Source organism: Leptodactylus fuscus, chromosome 3 (assembly GCF_031893055.1).
Source record: "Leptodactylus fuscus isolate aLepFus1 chromosome 3, aLepFus1.hap2, whole genome shotgun sequence".
In the NCBI taxonomy this organism is placed as follows: Eukaryota; Metazoa; Chordata; class Amphibia; order Anura; family Leptodactylidae; genus Leptodactylus; species Leptodactylus fuscus.
The window spans coordinates 69,707,186-69,728,001 of record NC_134267.1 but is presented as its reverse complement, the minus strand read 5'-3'; the positions used below and the strand labels follow the sequence as shown (position 1 = coordinate 69,728,001).

General features: G+C 39.6%; 1 protein-coding gene across 1 annotated transcript in view; it reads left to right on the top strand.

The window, feature by feature from the left end:
• Positions 1-20,816, top strand: part of TIAM2 (TIAM Rac1 associated GEF 2) — a 190,383-nt gene that overhangs the window by 94,377 nt on the left and 75,190 nt on the right. Inside the window, exons 7-10 of the mRNA XM_075267751.1 lie at positions 1,507-1,731; positions 11,764-11,949; positions 12,639-12,785; positions 13,260-13,331. Of these exons, the coding sequence (XP_075123852.1) occupies positions 1,507-1,731; positions 11,764-11,949; positions 12,639-12,785; positions 13,260-13,331 (630 nt within the window). The remainder of the gene's footprint in view (positions 1-1,506; positions 1,732-11,763; positions 11,950-12,638; positions 12,786-13,259; positions 13,332-20,816) is intronic.

Genomic DNA, 20,816 nt, shown 5'->3' with positions numbered 1-20,816 from the left:
ACTATAGGTGTAATGGAAACAGAGAGTTCACAGAGAGAAACTCCATTGACTCTGTGAAAAGCGCTGCGGGCAAAAACAGTAAAGCATTTCTGCCCCAGTTTTCCATCATCTCTACGTTAGGACCGCTACGTGGGGTCTTAGGGAGCGTTCACACTACCGTTGGTGTCCGACAGCTAGTGTCCACTGCTAATGTCTGTTCAAAATCTTGCACGGACATTAGCAGCGGACACTAGCTGTGTTCGTGACTTTTTGCATTAATTTAAAATGGAGATCGGGTGCGTTCTTTTACACTCCGTGTCTGTCCTTAAGTGTCCGTTTCTAAAGATGTCCCGACTTTTCAAGCGGACAGAAAAAACCTACATGTTTGGTTTTGCTGTCCGCTTGAAAAGTCGGACATCTTTAGGAATGGACACTTAAGGAAAGGCACAGAGTGTAAAACAACGCACCCGATGTCCATTTAAATGAATGCAAAATGTCACGGACACAGCTAATGTCCGCACAAGATTTTGAACGGATATTAGCAGCGGACGCTACCTGTCGGACACTGACGGTAGTGTGAACGCCCCTTTGGCCTGAAAGAGGACCTTTTACCACTTCCAACAAGTCCAGCTCTTTACATCAATTAATAGTTGCGTCTCCACTGATTCTGGCACAGTTGGAATTTTTTTCTCCAATCCTCAATGTTCCCAAGCAATCTATGCTGTAAGTTTTGTTACCTCATATACTATGTAGGCTCTGTACTCTGTGGAGGGCAGTGTCAAGCAAGGGGTGTGATTCTGAATCATATTCCCTGCCTGACACTGCCCTTCACACGTTACAAAGCTTAAAGGGGTTATTCGATTTCTAACATTGATGGCAAACTGCGCTTTCTCGTACCAACACCGGGACCCTCACAGATCTATCCTATGGATAGGACATCAATGTTAGAAACCGGATAACCCTTTTAAATTGTACATCAGACACTAAAACTTGTTGCTCTGGAATGGCAGGAGCTAGAGATTCCAAGTGAGCTGGAATATGCTGCACAATATGTTTTATTGCAGAGATTGATATAAAAATGGCATATGACTGTCCCCTAACTATAGGCATGTTAGCATATAACATGCCTATATGCTGAATGTGCACCAAAGACTTGATATATCATTAAATAATATTGTGGTACTCATAGTGCTTAATAATAAATGAAATCTGGAATACTCCTTTAATATCGTTGTACAGTCAGGGAGGAATATTGTTTTCCCATACTTTAAATTCAGGTCCACAAGTATCTCATAGAGTATTTCTCCATCCTCTGAGCTTGAAGAACAGATTTAGTTCTTATTGGGTGGTCTTCATTTTTAGAGCTAGGTGTAACTGCTGTGAAAAGCTACCTATGAGTATGAGTTATGCAGAAGTAGAATCTGACCTTTTATTTCCATCCGGTTGCTTTTGCTCATGTTATTCCCTTCATGACCTATTTTGTCGCAGCTTTGAGTGGCATCCATTTGTTTTGTATTTATCCTGTAGGCCACCAGTCAAACCGATTTAGAAAACTGGATTACTGCAATTCACTCTGCCTGCGCATCACTTTTTGCCAAGAAGCATGGGAAAGAAGATACTGTCAGGTTGCTAAAAAGTCAGACTAGAAGTCTTATGCAAAAGATTGACATGGACAGTAAGATGAAGAAGATGGCTGAGCTGCAACTCTCTATTGTTAGTGATCCAAAAAATAGAAAAGCCATAGAAAACCAGGTAAGCTGGAAGTGCGTTATTTATGACTTGAATCTATCAATGGTCCCTAATTCATTTAAAGGGACTTGAGAAATTTTTGTAAAGCCAGGTCTTTTATATGTATATTTAGCTTTTTTTTTTTTTTTAATACTATTTTCATGTGTTCCCTTAATGTTTTAATTTAACATTATAACATGGCCTATAAAATCATGGACATGCTTATACAGATCTTAAGCACAAAATTTCATACTTCAGCGGCCGAGATTCAAAGTGGACGCCTGCTGAGATAACAATCCTCAGAAAAACATCTAATTGACTTTCTTTCCACCTGTGGCTACATTGTTTTTTATGTTCTCTTTTATTTAAAACAGTCATGTTCTGTGCGGAAGGGCAACTGGCACAAACTAGAAAATGATCTGCCATGGCTTTAAAAGCCTGTGGGGGTGTAAAGACTATTGTTATTTCAATCTGAAAGTTTCAGCATTAAATATGACTCACTATGTCCCCTTGATCCTTTTACATTCTTCTTATGTGATTGTAAATGACTATCCTTCACGTTTCTTAGGGAAGTAAATTTGCTGATAGGATTAACAGATGATTTTCCAAATTCCAATGAAAAGATCTGCATAATACCTGTGTGTGAACATCCATCCATACTTACTACATATGTGCATATGGATATGAGGCCGACATTAGCAGATTTACTTCTAGTACAGTTGCTGTCATTTCCTCTCATTAGATAGCTATGAGTCCTTATGTCTGCCTCATAAAATACATTGGCTGCATCAGCTACTTCGTTTGGCTGGATTGCAATACAGGGCTGTAAGTACATATGTAATAATTAGTTTGCCATTAATATATCATCATTAATGTCAAGATTATTTGGAATGGTTCCAGCTATCCAAAAATCCGTTTCAAGCTTGTATAACTGGTTAATGTAAGGCAGAGTTGAATTCCATTATTATGACCACAAGCTCATATCCAGATTAACCTCTATATACAGCATGGACAGCATTGATGACTGGAAGTGACTTGATGAGGTGCTGGTAAGCTGTCTCAGATATCCAGAGTCATGCTGACTGAAGTACTGGAGGGTGTGTGGGGGACGATCCACAGAGTGAAAATGGTGATCAAGGTGGTCCCACAGATGCTCAATTGGGCTCAAGTCTGGGAAATTAGTGGACAAAGGAAATCTTAGTTGCGCTCCTACAACCATTGTTAGACATTTCTAGCCACATGACATATTGCCTTGTCTTGCTGGAAGATTCCAGAAGACAAATAGCATATACGCATGTATGTGATCTGCAACTATGGATTCATATCCTAGTGCCTTCCATATGGATGAATGGGCAGAAATTGGGACTCATTAGAGAAGAATCCTTTGCAAGTCAGGGGTGGTCCAATATCAATACTGACATTCAACATGAAGGCTTTTTGTTTTGTTTTGCCTTTGTTACCCTAGCTGTAATGACCAGCTGTCCGATTCAGAGCCCCATACAAAATAGAGTTAACTGAGCTGTTGTTATCTGATAGACCCCAGGTAATTTTCTCGGTGAGCTGCTCCACTCATGTCAGATGGCCCTAGCGTACCTTTGTAGCCAACATTCACCTGTCACTTAGTGGCTCATGGTGCCCCGAGGTTTCTCGTCAGTTATTCCCATTGGTGCCATATGTCCATTCACCACAGAAGCACACAAACCGTTCACAAACGGCGCTATTTCACTAATACTGCCACCCTTGGGCCAAAATCCAATAATCAACCATTTTTGTAATTCTGATAAATCACCCTTTTTACCTTTGTCAGCATATAGTGATATGTGTTTAGGCAGCCTATTGCACAACTTATATACCCACCAAATTGTCCCATGTTACTTCATACATATTGCCGATTCAAAGTAGGAGGTGGTCGTGTAACAAACCTGGCTGTAGGCTAATGTGTCTTTTTATGGTTATACAACAGCTATATAACCTTTATAGACGGTATATTTTGTTAGCAACAATCTATTTTTTTTGTATTCATGCTTCTATATTATTCTCTTTCAGCTTAGCTTTCAGCCACATCCAACAAAGAGCAATATTGCTTACCTAATTAATTATTTCCATATGTTGCAGTAACTTTATCCAGATTTCTATGAGCATCAAACAAGAAAGCACATTTTAACTAGGCTACATTCATAACAATGGAATAGCAGGATCAGTGGTATGCGAGCCATTCGTGTTGACAAAAAGAGTCACAATATCCTACTAGTCCTACATTTTAATATGTAAACTTTGAGGATCAGCTCAAGGGTTAAATATGGCTATGATAACTTAATGGGTATGTCTATTTTTAAACACCATTTAACATATTAATATGACCTACATAACAGATTGAGTAACTTTATAAATACATTTCGTTTCTTCTATTGATACTTTGTTACAGGATTAGTGTATATGATTATAGACCAGAACGCTCTTCACATTTCTGTGGTTTGTTATTGGAAACCATACACAAACTTAGCTTAGCTTAGCTCTTATTATACAGCGGGACAGTAAATTTACAGATATAAAGGTGGCAAATGATACAAATGAGGTACTGAGCCTGAAAGAAATAGGAGATTTTGGCACTGAAGCCTGAGAAGTTGTAAATGAGTATGCAAATGAGCAGTTTGGAGTCACTCTCCCATATTAGAGCAGGTTTACATCTGCGCCCGTTCTCCATTTTGTGGGTTTTCGTCTTGTGCCCAAGAAACTGGACAGGAGATGGAAACCCGGCAGACAGTGTCCCCCCGTGAGTGTCTTCTGGTCTCCGCAGCCAAACCGTTTTTTTTTTTTTTAACCAGACACAAAGTCCTGCAAGCCCGACTTTGTGTCCGGTTAAAAAAGAAAAAAGTTTTGCGGTGGAGACCAGAAGACGCTCACGGCGGACCTTTGCAAACCTGTTCAAATGAATGGGTTTGTAAACTGACTGCCGGTTTCCATTTCCTGTCCAGTTTCTCGGGCAGAAGACGGAAACCTGCAAAGCAGAGACCAGGCGCAGGTGTGAACCCGCCCTAAGTCAATGAGTGATCTCCTGACTACTATTTTGAAGTGTCAGTGTGATTGTAGTAAGCGATATCTATAAACTGAAGAAACTCAGGCAAGATGGCTGCTGCCACATTCACATACAGAAATTAAAATAAAAATATACAGTCAGAAATTTCTTTTTTTTTTTTTTTTTTTAAATGTAGATTGTGAGCCCCACATAGAGCTCACAATGTACATTTTTTCCTATCAGTATGTCTTTTTTTGGAATATGGGATGGAAATCCATGCAAACACGGGGAGAACATACAAACTCCTTGCAGATGATTTTTTGCCCATGGCGGGATTTGAACACCAGGACCCCAGCGCTGCAAGGCTGCAGTGCTAACCACTGAGCCACCGTGTGGCCCCTCTAGTCAGAAATTTCTATTAGTAACTAGTAAAATCTAAGACATACATTCCCTTGAAGAATGCAAACCAGTCATCGGTTAGCTGACGCTAAAGTATCAATCACATGGGCACGCAGAAAGACAATTAGAGGAATTTAGTATCACATCCAAAGTTTGAAAAAAGTCACAGGTTTTTGGGCAAGTCTGTTTTAGTACAATTCAATACCAGCTCATAGCTGACATACATTTCCTGTTCTAATTCATGGACTGCCAAAAGATATGCCAAATTTATCAAAACACACTACAGAAATTTGTTGAATCTAAACTCAGCAAATCATAAGGGGCATAAAACAACACCAGTTTTAGGCTGAGGGTGAGGCAAAATCACGGCTGCAAAATAAGCTTGAGCTTCAGCTTTATAGGCCGTGTGACGTCATGTTCATCAGTTCCTTGGCCTGATTCCAGTTTGGTCTCATTCGTATAAAGGACTGGGCTGCGATAACAAGCTCAGCCGCCGTCCAAATGTGCTTGGTAAATACTAAACCATGTCATTACACGCATAATAACATAATACCATTGTGCCATGGAACCATTTAACTATTATGCTTATTAGTAGTGAAGATTATTTTTCAGTCGTGCAATATGCTATTGTGCTTTTCCTCTGGCATCCACACACTGGTGTTAATATGTGGATTTTCTTGACACACACTGAAATAATTATCCTAATAGTAATGTACATTTTTCCCAGGAGTACTACAAAAGGACCAGCAGCATTTCCCCCAACACACCCTCCACAATAGATACTGTTGGCTCTTTCTTCTATGATCTAGTACTTTTGAAGTCAAAATACTAAACACGTTCTCAGCAGCTATTTATCCTGGATAATCTGCTGTGTTAGGATTTTCTCTGCTCGGTCATAAGACTAAGGCGTCACTTTAACATTCTCAAGGAACAGCAGCTCAGTGTCTCAGTACAATTACTGTGTTATTACCCTATTATGTTTTCCTTACTCCTTTGATCTGAAGATAGATTTTCATCTGATACTTAAAGCTTTGATAGGAATGACTTAAAGGTAAAAGTCATGCGACTTTGTTACTTTTAATAGGCTAAGCTGTGTTGTAATGTTCTGCAAATCCCTTCGCTGTGATAAACCACATGTGCAATTTTCAGCGAACCAAATGCCTCAACTTAATTATTACATTGATATATATAAAGGGTCATATTTTATTTTCTCATTTCTCATGACAGGGTTGTTATCCTCAGCATTAAGAGACCCTTCAGTAATTCCCCAGTGACAATCCAGAAGACATATCAGCTCCACTATCTGTTTTATAAAATATTATTGGTGGATTTATCAAGAATATTTTTTTCACAACAATGTTGATGTTGATATTCCCTTTGCCAACGGAGGATGGGCACACCTTGTCATAGATTAAATGCATCCTTTGGGCGTCTGTGCACCTAATCGGAAATCTACACCAGCTGGCATAGACTGCAGTCACAATTTACACCAGAGAACTGGCATAAATGATAATCTGTTAGGGAATATGGCTCTATCCTCTACCAATACCTCCTTTCCATAAAGTGGCAAGAATGGCCTAAAAACATCAATTGCAAACTGGCATAGGAAGATATTAAATATCCCTCTATGTATTGTCCTGTTCCTCAGATATCCTTCCAGGCCTAAATTTATGATTGCTGGGGGATCCAGCAGCTGACACTAGCAATCACAAGGACAGAGGTTTTGGGATCAGTGATCCATTCAGTTCTGTAGGACTGAAAGAATGGTTTCTTTATCACTGACATAGAAGTGGATGGAGTAGTGGTAATGCATGTGTTCACCGCTCCTTCTAAAAAAAGGAAATTGGATTCCCCCATTCTTGTGAGCACCACAGGTTTGAGCAGTCAGACTCCCGTCCATCATACATTTTGTTGTATATAAGAAAATCCCATTAAAAGACCTGTGAAATGCTATGTTGGCTAGCCAGGTAGAATATAGAGACCATTGTTCTTTTCTAGTAACACTAATAGTATAATACATGAAGTGTTTACAGGCATATTTATAAAGGGATTATGCAGAATTAGAAAAATATAGGTGCTTTCTCCTAGGAACAGCCCCACACTTGTCCATGGGTATTGCAGCTCTACAATGGGGCAGCACTGCAGTACCACACAGGACTACCCCTATAGTCTTGCACATATCTGATTAGCACAGTCATTGATGCTTTGTGAGAAAAATATTAAATCAGGTGCAATCCAAAAATATACATTTGGTCTATAATCCCTACTTTAGATATATGGCCTTGAAAATGGAGTAACTCCTTGTAAAAGTAATCCTGTAATACTACACAGGTTGAAGTATCTCCCATATAAAGTAATAAATAAGCATAGAAATCTTGTTACTGCCTATACAACACATGCATATGTTATATGTATACACAACTTAAACCGATCAAAGCTGACTAGCAAAGTGCGCTTCACTTTGTCCTTTATCCAGAGAATTTCTGATGGGCCTATATTTTCTAGTCCTCATTTTATATAGCTGTCTTTTGTGTACATACAACACTCTGCCTTACAATGTTGACATATGGACATGAAATATTTTCCTCAGATGCCACTAGGTGTTTAGCTACTTATCCTGGTATCTGTCTGATACAGTAGCATTAAGCTGCATTTGTGTCAGTTAGTGTCTGGACGTGGGATCTAAGGTTAGCTAAGGCTTGCTATTTACCTCTGCTGGCTAGTGGATATTGTGTGCAGGTTTTTCATATGGCTTTATATATTATGTAATTACCCAGTGCCATTACCAGTTATTTAGCAGTGATTAGACACAAATGCTGGAATTACGGGGACGGATCCATAAGCTTTAAAGTTAAAATAAGGTAAAACACATGCTACGATTTATTGTAAATGCAAGGATTCAGGGCCTGGTCAGGAAACTGGCTAGCATCTGGCATACATTGAGATATATTGATTGCTTCCAGATTGCTCCTTTGTGATGCCCCATGGCACAGAGCTAGGTTTCTGAGTTGAGATATTTTAGTTTCTGTTGCAATGAATTAGTACATGTTTATTTTATGGAAACCTTGATCAATACAAGTTTTATGTAACTCATTTTGCAACAGTTGTCGGACACAGTTACAAGTCTGCAGCTGTCCCTATTGTTCACGATCCTTTGTCTTTAATATTGTTTACTATTATTAGTTATTTTAGTTATTATTATATACTGTGTTAAAGCGATTTTCTGAGACTGTCCTTTGGATAGGTCACTAATAGTTGATTGGTAAAGTCCACCCAAGACCACTTCTGACCAATTACTTGAAGAGCTTGTGGTGCTTATATGAGCTCCACTTCCTGTTTTCAGGCCAGTGACATTATATCTAGAGATGAGTGAGTGGTATTCGATCGAATACTACGGTATTCAAAATACTCGTACTCGATCGAGTACCACTCGCTATTGGAATGGAAAAGTTCGATGCAGAACCAGCATTGATTGGCCGAATGCTATGCAGTCGGCCAATCAACTCTGGTTATTCTCCTACCTTTAGAAGTCTTCTCCGTGCAGCTTCCCCGCGGCGTCTTCCGACTCTGAATTCACTCTGCCAGGCATCGGGCCTGGGCAGAGCCGACTGCGCATGTCCGCTGCACGGAGAAGACTTCTCGGAGGATCCAGCCCGACCCTCACTCGTGGACTTGGTAAGTATAATTTGATCGAACATTGCCTACCCCTGAAACGAGCATTTCTCCCCCCCCCCCATAGACTATAATAGGGTTCAATATTCGATTTGAGTAGTCGAATATTGAGGGGCTACTCGAAACGAATATCGAATCTCGAACATTTTACTGTTCGCTCATCTCTAATTATATCCATTGGTCACCTGGCTATAATGCAGCTCTGTCCCATACAAATAAATGTTGGAGAGCTGCTATACCAGGCACAGCCGCCCTACAATATACGGTATTGTGTTTGGTAGTGAAGAGGCGACAGCACCTGACCAAATGCTGCAGCCTCTTTAATCAGCTGATCTATGGTGTTCCAGGTGTCAGACCCCTACTGATCTGATATTGAAAACTTATCCTAAGAAAAGATTATCAATATGATACTCCCAGAGATTCTCTTGTATGACACTTGATATGCTTGCCCAGCAGGCTGTTAAGGCCCTAATACACATTAGTGAATAGTCAGCTGAAGCCACCAAATTCAGCAGGAATGGCTATAATGTGTATAGGGATTATTGATTGTTCCTTGATAGATGATGTTGCGAAAAAGATGGATTGAGTACATTGAATTTCAGCACAGATGTATGCAAAATCAGGTGACAACCCTTTTATAAGGTTTAATACCTGTTTTTTTTTTTTAACACACTTGTATTGAAAAGTATAGTTGACTGTGCTGTTTAATACAATTTAAGCAGCTTTATCTCAAAATAAACCATCTATGTGTCAAAGGACCTTGTTTTAGCACATTATGTTTATGGAATTTTGTCATATACTTTGAGATATTCCTGCCATATATACCTAATGGTTAACACAGACATGGTATGATGCTAGCCTAAGAGAAAAGGACGGTTGACTGGTAATTTTTGTCCTTGTATTTTATGTTGGCAGTAGATCTAGTAGTCACATACAGTAAATTCACCTTGTGCCTTGTAACGGGCCAAAAGCTATCGGTTCATAGCCAACAACTCTTTACATAGAACTTTTCTTTACCATTCTGCAATCAGGAACTAGGATCATTTCTCTATTGAGGTCTCTAAAGGTTAACACAAAAATCAATCTCAAAGACAGCTTACATTTTTATAAAAATGACAGGTTTCTCAAAAAAAATAAAAAAATGTTCTGACACCTATCATAATAGCTTGGCTGTTTTTCTCATGTAGTTTCACATTTTGACATTTAATAAAATTGTGTGGAATTGCTATATTTTATCTGTCTGCAGCAGAATATGTTGTATTATTTTGTTCTACTCAAATGATTAGATTTCTAAATTTAGTAGGCAACATTTGTAGAAATGAAATGTAAGGAAATTGGAAAGACCATAATCACTCGGACGTAGAGATTATGAGAAGGGGCTAGGCTAATAATTTGGTAATAGTGAATGGGGAAGGGAAATGATTAGTGTTAGTTATAGGCTTTGCCTAATGGTGCCATTTTTGGTTAAATGGAAAAAAGCACACACGGTTTCTGGAGAGTGCCGTATATACTCGAGTATAAGGCTGGGTTCACACAATGTATTTTGGCACGTAATGTGAGCCGGTACCGTATACGCCGCGCTATTTTGTGGCCGTGATTTTGCGGCGGCCGCATAATAGCGCCGCGTATACGGTACCGGCTCCCATTGAAAACAATGGGAGCGTATATGGCCTGCAAAACCTTCCACGGCGTCTATATGCCACATTACGTGCCAAAATACATCGTGTGAACCCGGCCTAAGTCGACCCGAATATAAGCCGAGGCCCCTAATATTACCACAAAAAACTGTGAAAACTTATTGGCTTGAGTATAAGCCGAGGCGGGAAAATGCAACAGCTACTGGAAAATTTCAAAAATTAAAATGGTCGGAGTTTTTGGGTGCAGTAGATGCTGGGGAAGGGGAGGGGGTGTTTTGGTTGTCTGTCTGCCCCTTCCCTGAGCTTGAGGACTGGGTTTTTTCCCCCCATTTGGAATTCAGCCTGGCTGAATATAGGGGATCTGCAGTGCTCCTATTAACCCCTTCCCGACGGAAGAGGAGCACTGCAGATACCCTATATTCAGTAGACCAGGCACTGTCAGACACAGGGATACCTAATGTGTATGTGTTTCACAGTCATTTTCTACTTTTGTATGTATTCTAGGGAAAGGAGTGATTTAGAACTTTTATTTATTTATTTATTTATTTTTCTAAAGCTTCTCCCCCCCCCCCCCCACTATTTTATGGGAGATTCTATACATTGATATTGCGGCTGGTCATAGAGCCCCCCCCCCTAAAAAAAAAATAAAAAAATATATAATTTTTTTTTTTTTGCTGACTCCAAGGGGAGCTTTTTCAGCACAATAACTGTGCTGAAAAATTCAGCTTATACTCGAGTATATACAGTATATTGCTTTAACACATTAACTCATTTTGTAATATACAAATTTTGCTTTTACTCGTTCCCTTGTTTCTCATTGAGAGATAAATCTGTACATTGGTTTCACTAGAAGTATGTATGAAGATAATATTCTTAGCTTTAATATGGCACCAAGGTCACAGTTCCTTCTGTATTATTAGTTTTCTTTTGGCCGCTGTATTTCCAATATACGTCGGGGTTTCACAAAACAGAATTGTGAAATGGTGTGAAAAATGATTCAGTTCCATCAAGAATAAATTATATAGGTGCTGACAAACCAAAAGCTTTCTGCATTGTGGACTATATATAACGTCTGGTATAATGTAAGATGTCATGAGGTGTTTTGATACATATAAAATAGTTCTTTAGTTTTTCTGTTTACAGGTGCATGCCATGTCCCCTAATACAGTATATAATCACAGAAGCTGTGCATATACATACTGCAGTATTACAGCCGGTATGAACAGGTCCCCATTGTAGGATGCATTTCATAACAACTCCTTGAGGTTTGACACTGATTTTATAAACATATGAAAATCTGGCTTTGCTCACTAAGCTAAAACTTTCTTACAGATTCAACAGTGGGAACAAAATTTGGAAAAGTTTAATATGGATCTCTTCCGTACACGCTGCTATTTATCCAGTCTTCAAGGAGGGGAACTGCCAAACCCAAAAAGTTTACTAGCAGCCGCTGGAAGACCATCAAAACTGGCATTGGGAAGGCTTGGTATATTTTCAGTCTCCTCTTTCCATGCATTGGTAAGTTGTTCTGTGTTCATGGAAAGAAGTTTATGAAGCGCCACAGACAGAATAGAGCCAACCACCATTATTCGTCATACTGCAGCCACCGAATGTGATCATATACATGTCTAATAACATTTACAGAGAGTGTGGGCGCAGATCTTAGTGGACACGCAACATTACTAGTTATAATAAGCGCCTGTTCAGTGCTTGCTGATGTTTCTTTGGTCTTAAGATGCAGTCCTAGAGTAGCATAACTACCTTATGCATATGGAAGAGGCTTCTACAAAGTGGATGTTTGCAGAATACTTAGTTTGCATTACATCTAATAGATAAGCTAGATGGGACAGAAAGAGATGAGAATGAACAACTGGTTTAAAACCATTCATTCAGCATGTGCACTTTATTGTTTCAGAGTACAGATTATACTACTATGTCAGCTTTTTCTTCATCTGCATGGAATAAACACTGAAAAGGTCATCCTCAGTTTGTTTTTCACAGTGTTGGGAACTTCCTATCCAAGGATAATACAAATTTCTTCTGTTAGGGTAAATACAGTGCCAAATTGTAATCTAGACTTTGTATAATCGATTGACTGCAGTATGTAATGTATGGGTGCCAAACAAGATGCATATGTTTGCTACGTTGGTAGATTTATTGCTTGTTTTTTAGCTGAACTTTTTTGTGTCCTATGAATTTTCATCTAGATCTGCTCTCGAGATGAGTCTGCTTTCCGCAAACGGACATTTTCTCTGTCGCATAAAGTACAGATCAAGAAAAGTTTGTTCTCTTCCCTTAAAGGACTGGATACTCTGGCAAGGAGGGGGAAAGAGAAGCGACCCTCAATAACTCAGGTAAAATAATCAGACAATATCATAGTAATGAGGTCAATAAAATTGTTTCCAGATTCAACTTTGTTACTTGCATGGTTGATGTAGAGGAAGGTTAAAAACACTGTAAGTCTAAGACCTCATATTGAGGAAAAGATGCTTTTTATGTTGCATATTTTGCAGAATTTTTCTTTAGCCAGAACCAGGAGTGGATTTAACAGAAGGGAAAAGTGTATTATATTTCCTATTCCTTATCAAGCCTTTCGTGACCAAAAAACACAGCACAATCTGCAACAAAAAAAAGGAGCTTATCTCCAACATGGGGTCTTGGCCTAAAAGATTATCCAATATGTGTGTGTGTGTGTGTGTGTGTGTGTGTGTGTGTGTGTATAATCACTTCTATAATTAGCAATGGCATATATAATGCAGAAATATGTATATGTTACTCATGTGTATTTTCCATTTCCATGCTTACACAAGTCCTTTGCTTATGTCTAGATTTTCGAAACTAATGGGAGCCAGACAGGTCCTGGAACACCGATTCCACCAAATCAGAGTGACTCCAATGAGGTAAGCCTAAGCGAAACAGTACCTGAAATAACTATAGCCATGGCATTTAACACATATCTAATACCAGGGACACATGATAAGCAGAGGGTCTCATACCAAAAGTTAATATGGAACTCCTTTGATGTTGCTGGCTCGTATGGTCACACATCATGATCTGTGAAGACCCAGCTTTTAAAGGGGTTCTCTAGGAAGTGTTTCAATTCTTACTTTGTCTATTTGTGAAGAACCACAAGTTTCAGGAGTTTTAAGTCTGGTGCCGTCCCAGGGTCATGTGAGTGGAACCAGCACCCGGCCTACACGTCACTCCACCTCCTCCTTCCTCTCCTGTGTTCACCGGTAGTTACCTTGCTAAATACATGATTATAATACTAAAGTCAGCTGTAAACATTAGAATGGAGAGAGGAGGCAGAGCGAACGGGGGTCCAAGTGATGGTTTCAATCATGAGACTTGGGGTTGGAACTAGCAGGGAAACCCCTGGTATTAAAACATTCCTCAGAGAAGCCTTTTAATATTCTCTTACACCCTTTTTTACAGGGTGACATGACTGTGAGGTCTTCGTCCAATTACTTATTTTCCTACCACAGTTGTCATTACACACCAGGGATCCCTGTGTAGAGTTACACAGCCAAAAGAATACTGATATAGGAACATGGATAACCTAAGCTGTATCCCCTTTTCTTTTTGTATAAGCTTCAAAGCATTGCATAGCAATGCATATGTTGCTTTCGTGGTATACTGTACGTGGTATTGCCTGCTTATCAAAGGTGCTAAACTAATTTCCGTATATGTCGAGTTTGTTATTGCTTTGTGAAAATCTTGGGAAAAAAATAATGTTTCTGTGAAAGGATATGTGTGTAGCACAGTAATTGTTGGAAAATCTATCTGGACCCAGATAACCACGAAGACTTGTTAACATGTCTGTGCACACAAACTGCCCCTCATTCCCATCCACTGTCAGTGCCCTCATATAGTAACGACGTCTTCTTTTGTGGTATAGCCTGCGTCACAGAATCCCCCATGACTATATGTTGTCCCTATGAAGCTCTTTCATCTTCAATAAAATCTGGTAGAGCCTCCTGATAGAACTTCTGATACAGATATTAAGTAGCAATCCAAAGGAGAATTTTCCCACACTGTAATATGGTGTTACATAATTGCATTCCAATTATTTTTAATCCTAGAAATACAGTTAATCTCTAAATATCATGTAATTACATGAGAACTTATGTCAATAATTGGAAAATGTCTTAAATACCAATAATGTTTTCAATGTAAAAACATAGCCTACAGCCATTGCATAGACTTCTCATAATTCATAAATGTGTAATTGTTGGTATTACACGATAGGGCTGATTTTACAAACCCATTGGCTCACCTTTTAAGAGTGGCGTAATGAAGATAATCCTCGTAATGTATATTATTGCTATATCTAATGTACGGAGGAGTGTGAACTAAGCTTTTTACAGTCATGGCAAAATGTATAAATTTCATCCTCAGGCAAAGATGTCTGCATGAAATATATTGTTATCATAATGAAATCTGTGAGTAATGCTCTTCCAGGAAATCTGTTGAATAAAATATTCCGATGGAATTAATTGTATTGTACACAGTGTTCAGAACAACAGTTGGGCCCAGATTTTGAGCAGCTGACACAATGTGGAATGCAAGAAAACTGGAGGTTGAGGACTATTGTATGCTGATCCAATATTTCATAATGCATAGATTGTATGGGCTCTCATAACTGTTTACATATATTAATACTGATAAATAATATTGATTTAAATACTATTGATTATTAGATATTGCTAATAAATAACTTACTACTAATAGTGGTTTGTAAATCCTGAATGGGTCAATTCAATGCAAAAAGCAGATTATACTCCAGCCATACTCTAATAGCTACAAGACAGTCAAAAGATGCACTTCGGTAATACAGTATCTATTGATGCTATATGTCATCAAAAACATGCATTGATAAACAAAATGTTACAACTAAATGGTCCTCACCAATTGGCTGGACCTGCTAGACATGGTTGGCAATACATTGGTATTTTATCTGTTTCTCAAGTTGTTGTGAGCATGTTCTAAGAGCTGTAGACTGTGAAAATATACTAGAAGTTGTAGTCTTACAAAAGCTGGGGAGCTAAAGGTAAGAAATTTCTGGCGCTCAAAGTTGACTTCCAAACATGATAGATTTATTGTATCCACAATTTTAAGCATCCATCAAAAACCGTTTCGGTCCCATGGACCTTCATCAGTATGTCAGATGTAAGGAGGTAAAAAGGAATACAGTGGAAGCCATGTGGAATGTTCTGAGGATGGTCCTTCTTCTGCTACTAGCTAGCGGAAAAAAGAAGCGAGAAGTTCCCATTGACTTCAATGGGAGCCGTTTTTTGGCAGCGGATTTTGAGGCAGATTCCGCGTCTAAATCTACTGCCAAAAAACTCCATGTGAACTAGCCCTATAGGGGTATTCTTTTCTCAAGAATCATATTTAAACTGCTAGCTTATGTAAATTCAAGAGTTTACCTTAATAAATTGCTTTAGAAATGTTTCTTTGTTTACCTGCTATGTGAGGTTATTCTTCCAATTGTTTACATAATGTTGTCAAGGAATCCAGCCTGCTATCTCTAGTTATCTGGAATTATAGGATGGATGATATAACTCACTGCTCTCTGTAGGGGAGTGGGACTGAGCTCTCTTTATCTCCTGCTGTTATCAAGCCAGTTAATAGAATTTTGTTGATAAGGGTTCAAACATGTGTTGGGTCAGTGTATGTTATGTCACAGAGATAAGTGTTGAGTTTAATGCAATCCTACTCTGTGTCCTGGGTTTGTAATTTTATGTTTTTCTATTCAAACCTGTGTAATGTAATATATATTTACTGTACATAGTAGCGCGTATCACATTGAAACCAATAGGGAAAAAAGCAGCCCATTCATTTCAATGGGGAGCGCTCGTATGCTGGCTATGTACGCGCTGATTCTGAATGTGTTTTACGTTCAGAATCAGCTCAGTGTATACTTAGTGTAAATGCACCCTTAACTGAGAATAGTGAAAACAGGTATTTTTCAATTTCATTTTTGGGTGGAATAGACAAGAGACATATTTTGTGCTTTGAGGGCACAAAAACCATCAGTGTTATGTCAGGAATGTCCATTACATCATGTAACTGAAAGCACCATGTGTTCAGTGTTACAGTCAGAAGCCTTTTATAGGATGTCTGAGAAATAAATCTCGACTGAAAACAGCCTGTATTTCTGGTCACGTTCTTCAGTTTTTTCTCTTAAATCTCTTTTTGGGCATTGATGTAAAACTGTTCAAGCTTGTTGACTGCTTCATAACAATGTCCTGGGCTGCAGTCTAACTAAAGGTTTTATGTTCTCTTTATTAATCTGTATTAACGTCAAGAGCATTTAGAAAAAAAATTTTGCCTGCTGAATTGCAACAATGCTTGGGCATCTGCAGTGCTAATAGGAGATGTCTAGGGGTCTAGTCTTAAAGGAGAACCTAAATGAAATAAGAAAGTTTACCTACATTATTACATAGCTGATGCATTTCACAATGGACATGGGTCCATCATCTTATAATCCTAGAGTAATGATCAATGGTTTTCATGTATGTTTAGTACACTCCGAAAAACGCCTCAAGGTCAAAAAAACACTTTCTAATTAGGAAGCGTTTTTTTTCAGAACCAAAATAAGCCAGGCGGTTTTTACGTGTGAAATAGCCCTAAAGGTACATATCGTGAGCCATGCTGCTCACTCACTGTATGATGTGCACCACTGCACTACATCAACCCACTGCTACATCCTGTATGGTAAGTGAACAGCGTGGCTCCTAGAATTGTCATCATTACTAGATATGAGCGAACACTGTTTGGATCAGCCGATCCGAACAGCACGCTCCCATAGAAATGAATGGAAGCACCTGTGCTGCTGACTTTGCCGGCGGCCGGCCGGCATCACAGGTGCTTCCATTCATTTATATGGGAGCGTGCTGTTTGGTTCGGCTGATCCGAACAGTGTTCACTCATCTCTAATCATTACCTGTAGCCACTCTGTTCTGGAGAAGCTGTGATATTGATGGCCTATCCTAGTGACAAGCCATCAATATTAGAAAGATACTTAAATCCTTTAAACATGTTGTTATGGCAATAAAACAAACCATGTGGAGGGTGGGAGATGTCAAAGAAAAATAAAAACATTAAAAAAGCATGCTCACCTGTCACTGGCATTCCATTGTCCGCTGCCATGTAAGTTTCGTGTTGGCGCCTTCTTGCTGGCAATCCTGCACATCTTGTGACTGCTAAGACGAATTAGGTACAGGATTGTCTGAAATGAGGCGCTGCCATGAGACCAAACAGACCCAGGCGGGAGGACAGCGGGGTACTGGGGACAGGTGAGTATGCTTTTAAAAAAGAAAAAAAAAATTAAACCTCCCTGGCAGCCAAAGTGTTTGCTCCAATTTATGAACAACCTCTTTAAGGAAGTTGTCTGAGCCACATTTTTTTATGGCCTCTTCACTGGTCCCCAATACTGTATGCATTATATTGTGGGGGCAGTGATGGGAGCTAACATCCTGTGGGAGGGGGGGGGGGTCATTAAACTGTGTGGGGCATATTAAAGCGGTTGTTCAGGGGGTTTTTTAAATTATTTTTTGATTGGCCTCAGGGGTCACGTGGCATCACAGGTAGTCACATGCAGAGGGAACTTCTGAAAGAAAACAACAGTGGAGGACCAAACTGCACTGGGAGACAATGGGAACGGGAGAGAAAGTTAGGATTTGTTGTTTTTTTTGTTTTTTTTGCACCTCCCTTGTCCTAATTAAAAAAAAAAAACCCCAAAAAAACAACAACTTTTGATGTCCTCCAGGCTATTGGCCTCCATCACTGACCCCTCCCTCTCCTTCCTCCACAATATAATGGGCCCCATCAATGGTCCCCATACAGTGCAGGGGAATAGTGAAGGAGTCACTGTATGGAGGAGGGGGGGATAGTGAAGGATTCAATTTTTAAATACAGTGACCCTTTCACTGGTCCCCCCCCCCCATCCCCATGACAGCATTAGATAAGTAGTCACCTGTCTGCTCCACAGTCCCGCTGCTCCTTGCTGGGGCGCACTGTTGTGATGTTGTGTGCCCAGAGCAGGAAGAAGCAGGAAGTGCCGGAGCAGTCAGGTAAGTATTGTGGCTTAGCTTGTAGGCCACTGGCTCTATGTGGCAAGCCTAAGAGTGGTAGAGCAGGAAGCCTGTAACTTTCTGCTCTACTAGTTGCAGAATCGTGTCAGTGGCGCTACTTCTCCCTGGTTTTACAATCCGATTATAAAAACCGCATCTCAAAACCGAGGAGAACCTGGCTGCATCCCTTACCTCTCCCCATTCCTGCTCGAGGCCTCATTTCTTCCCTCTTCAGCCTGGGCTCTGTGCACTGTACATCACGTCATGATGACGTAAAGTGCAGCATACTGGGGGCCCCCTGGCAAGGAGTGGGTAGAGGTAAGTAAATAGGGGCTGTTACTGCACCTCCACTCCCTATTAAAAAAAACAGTGGGGGTCCGGCAGGGCCTCCTAAAGGCACAGGGCCCAATGGGGGATTCACCGTTTCCCCAAGGGCCAATCCAAACATAGAGATAGGTGTAGGTCCCAGAGACGTGCATTTATCAGACTTTTAGGCTGTATCCATATCCAGTATATTTCGTTGGAAACAGTTTGTTTTGAAATAAACTGGATCCTCAAAAGATGGGGTCCTACCACCTTAGTTGCTACTTCAGCTCTTTCAGTGTACATATTGTAGAGAGAAAAGTGTATGTATGAAACTATCATTCAGTTAGCATATTGAAAAAACACAAAAAGTCCACAGCTCAAAAATATAAAGTTAGCATAGCCTCATTTCGAGTTTGAGTGGTCAGATCCCCGAAAAAGCTGTGTAGAGCACGTGTGTCCATCACTCACTTCTTTGGGACCATGGGAAATATATGCAAATCTGTTTTCCAGTATGTAATTAGGAAAACAGTGCCTCTGTTCACTGCCTGTTAGGATAGCACCCTTAAACATCATGCATGACTTTTTTCAATAAGCCTAATAACATGATGCGGGGATTATTGCCAAACTAGTATTTCTATTCCAAAAGTAACAGATTCCCATCTGTGGACAGTGCTGTTTCGATCTGTTAGATCTCATCAGCACAGCGTAGGGTTACTAGTTTGGCTGGGTGAGAGACTAGACCGGGGTCAGGGGATAATAATACTCCTTAGGGAGTGGGCACCTTTACATGCTTATGGAGACTTACAAGGCATTTTCGCTCCGCTGGGGGATTATGGGAAATATATGCAAATCTGTTTCCCAGGATGTAATTAGGAAAACGGTGCCTCTGTTTGCTGCCTGTTAGGACAGCCGCCTTAAACATCATGCATGTCTTTTTTCAATAAGCCTAATAACATGATGCAGGGATTATTGACCAGTGAAGTGATGTATTCTGAAAACCTGGTCTCATGTAACTCACATAGTGAGGCGCATGCGTGACCATTTTCATTTACTGATTTAGATGACTGAGTAAAGTGTTTCCTGTGTTATTAGTGGATGACCCCTTTAAGGCCTGTTAGCTACAACTTATCTAATCATTAAACGTAATTGTTCCTCTCTGCCTGGCTGCCTTATATCTAAAACTTAACATTTTTTGGATATTTCATATAATTGTGTCCTGATGGAAAATATTAGATTTGTTTTAGGTGTTCTGTGTCAGAACCATAATTAAGGCTCTTCCACATCTAAAGTCTCTATAATAGATCACTGATCAGTAAATGGCATGAAATTAAGAGCCGCAGCCAGGCTAATAGTGCTTATTAGCCTGTGAAACTAATGCTATTATATAGGGTCTTCCTTTCCAAAATTCCTTGGAAGCAAGCTGTTAAACCAGGCCAACATTTTTCAGCAGATTGGGTTTGGCTTGACAGTGTGAGTTAAAGTAAGCTACCCTGATTACCACGAGTAGACGGCGAGATCCCCCTAGACTAAAAGGGTGGCTTTGTACTTAGAACTGCCAGAAATAACCAGCATACCGCATTTGTTCTGGATTGCTAGTCTGCAATAGAAAACTATTCTCTGTGCAAACTTGTGTCTGTGAGAGGGGGGATTAGTACTAAAGCAGCTGTCATAACGCAGTGAAGCTAGTTGACACAGCATTGTAAACCACGCCTGCTGCAGCTCGGGGTTTGTGTATGTTGTGAGCTCTGTTATTGTGCATATATATATATATATATATATATATATATATATATATATATATATATATTCTGGACCATTTGGAATATTATTATTATCTTGATGCACAGCATTTAGCTTACACAATTAGAAATGCCATCTTTCTATCTTTTAGTCAATTTTTAACTTTTTTTTTTACATGATTACATGAAGTAGTGCAATATTTTTCCATATTGTTAGAATTTTATATACAAAAGCAATTAAAGAGTAACTAAACTGTTAGAC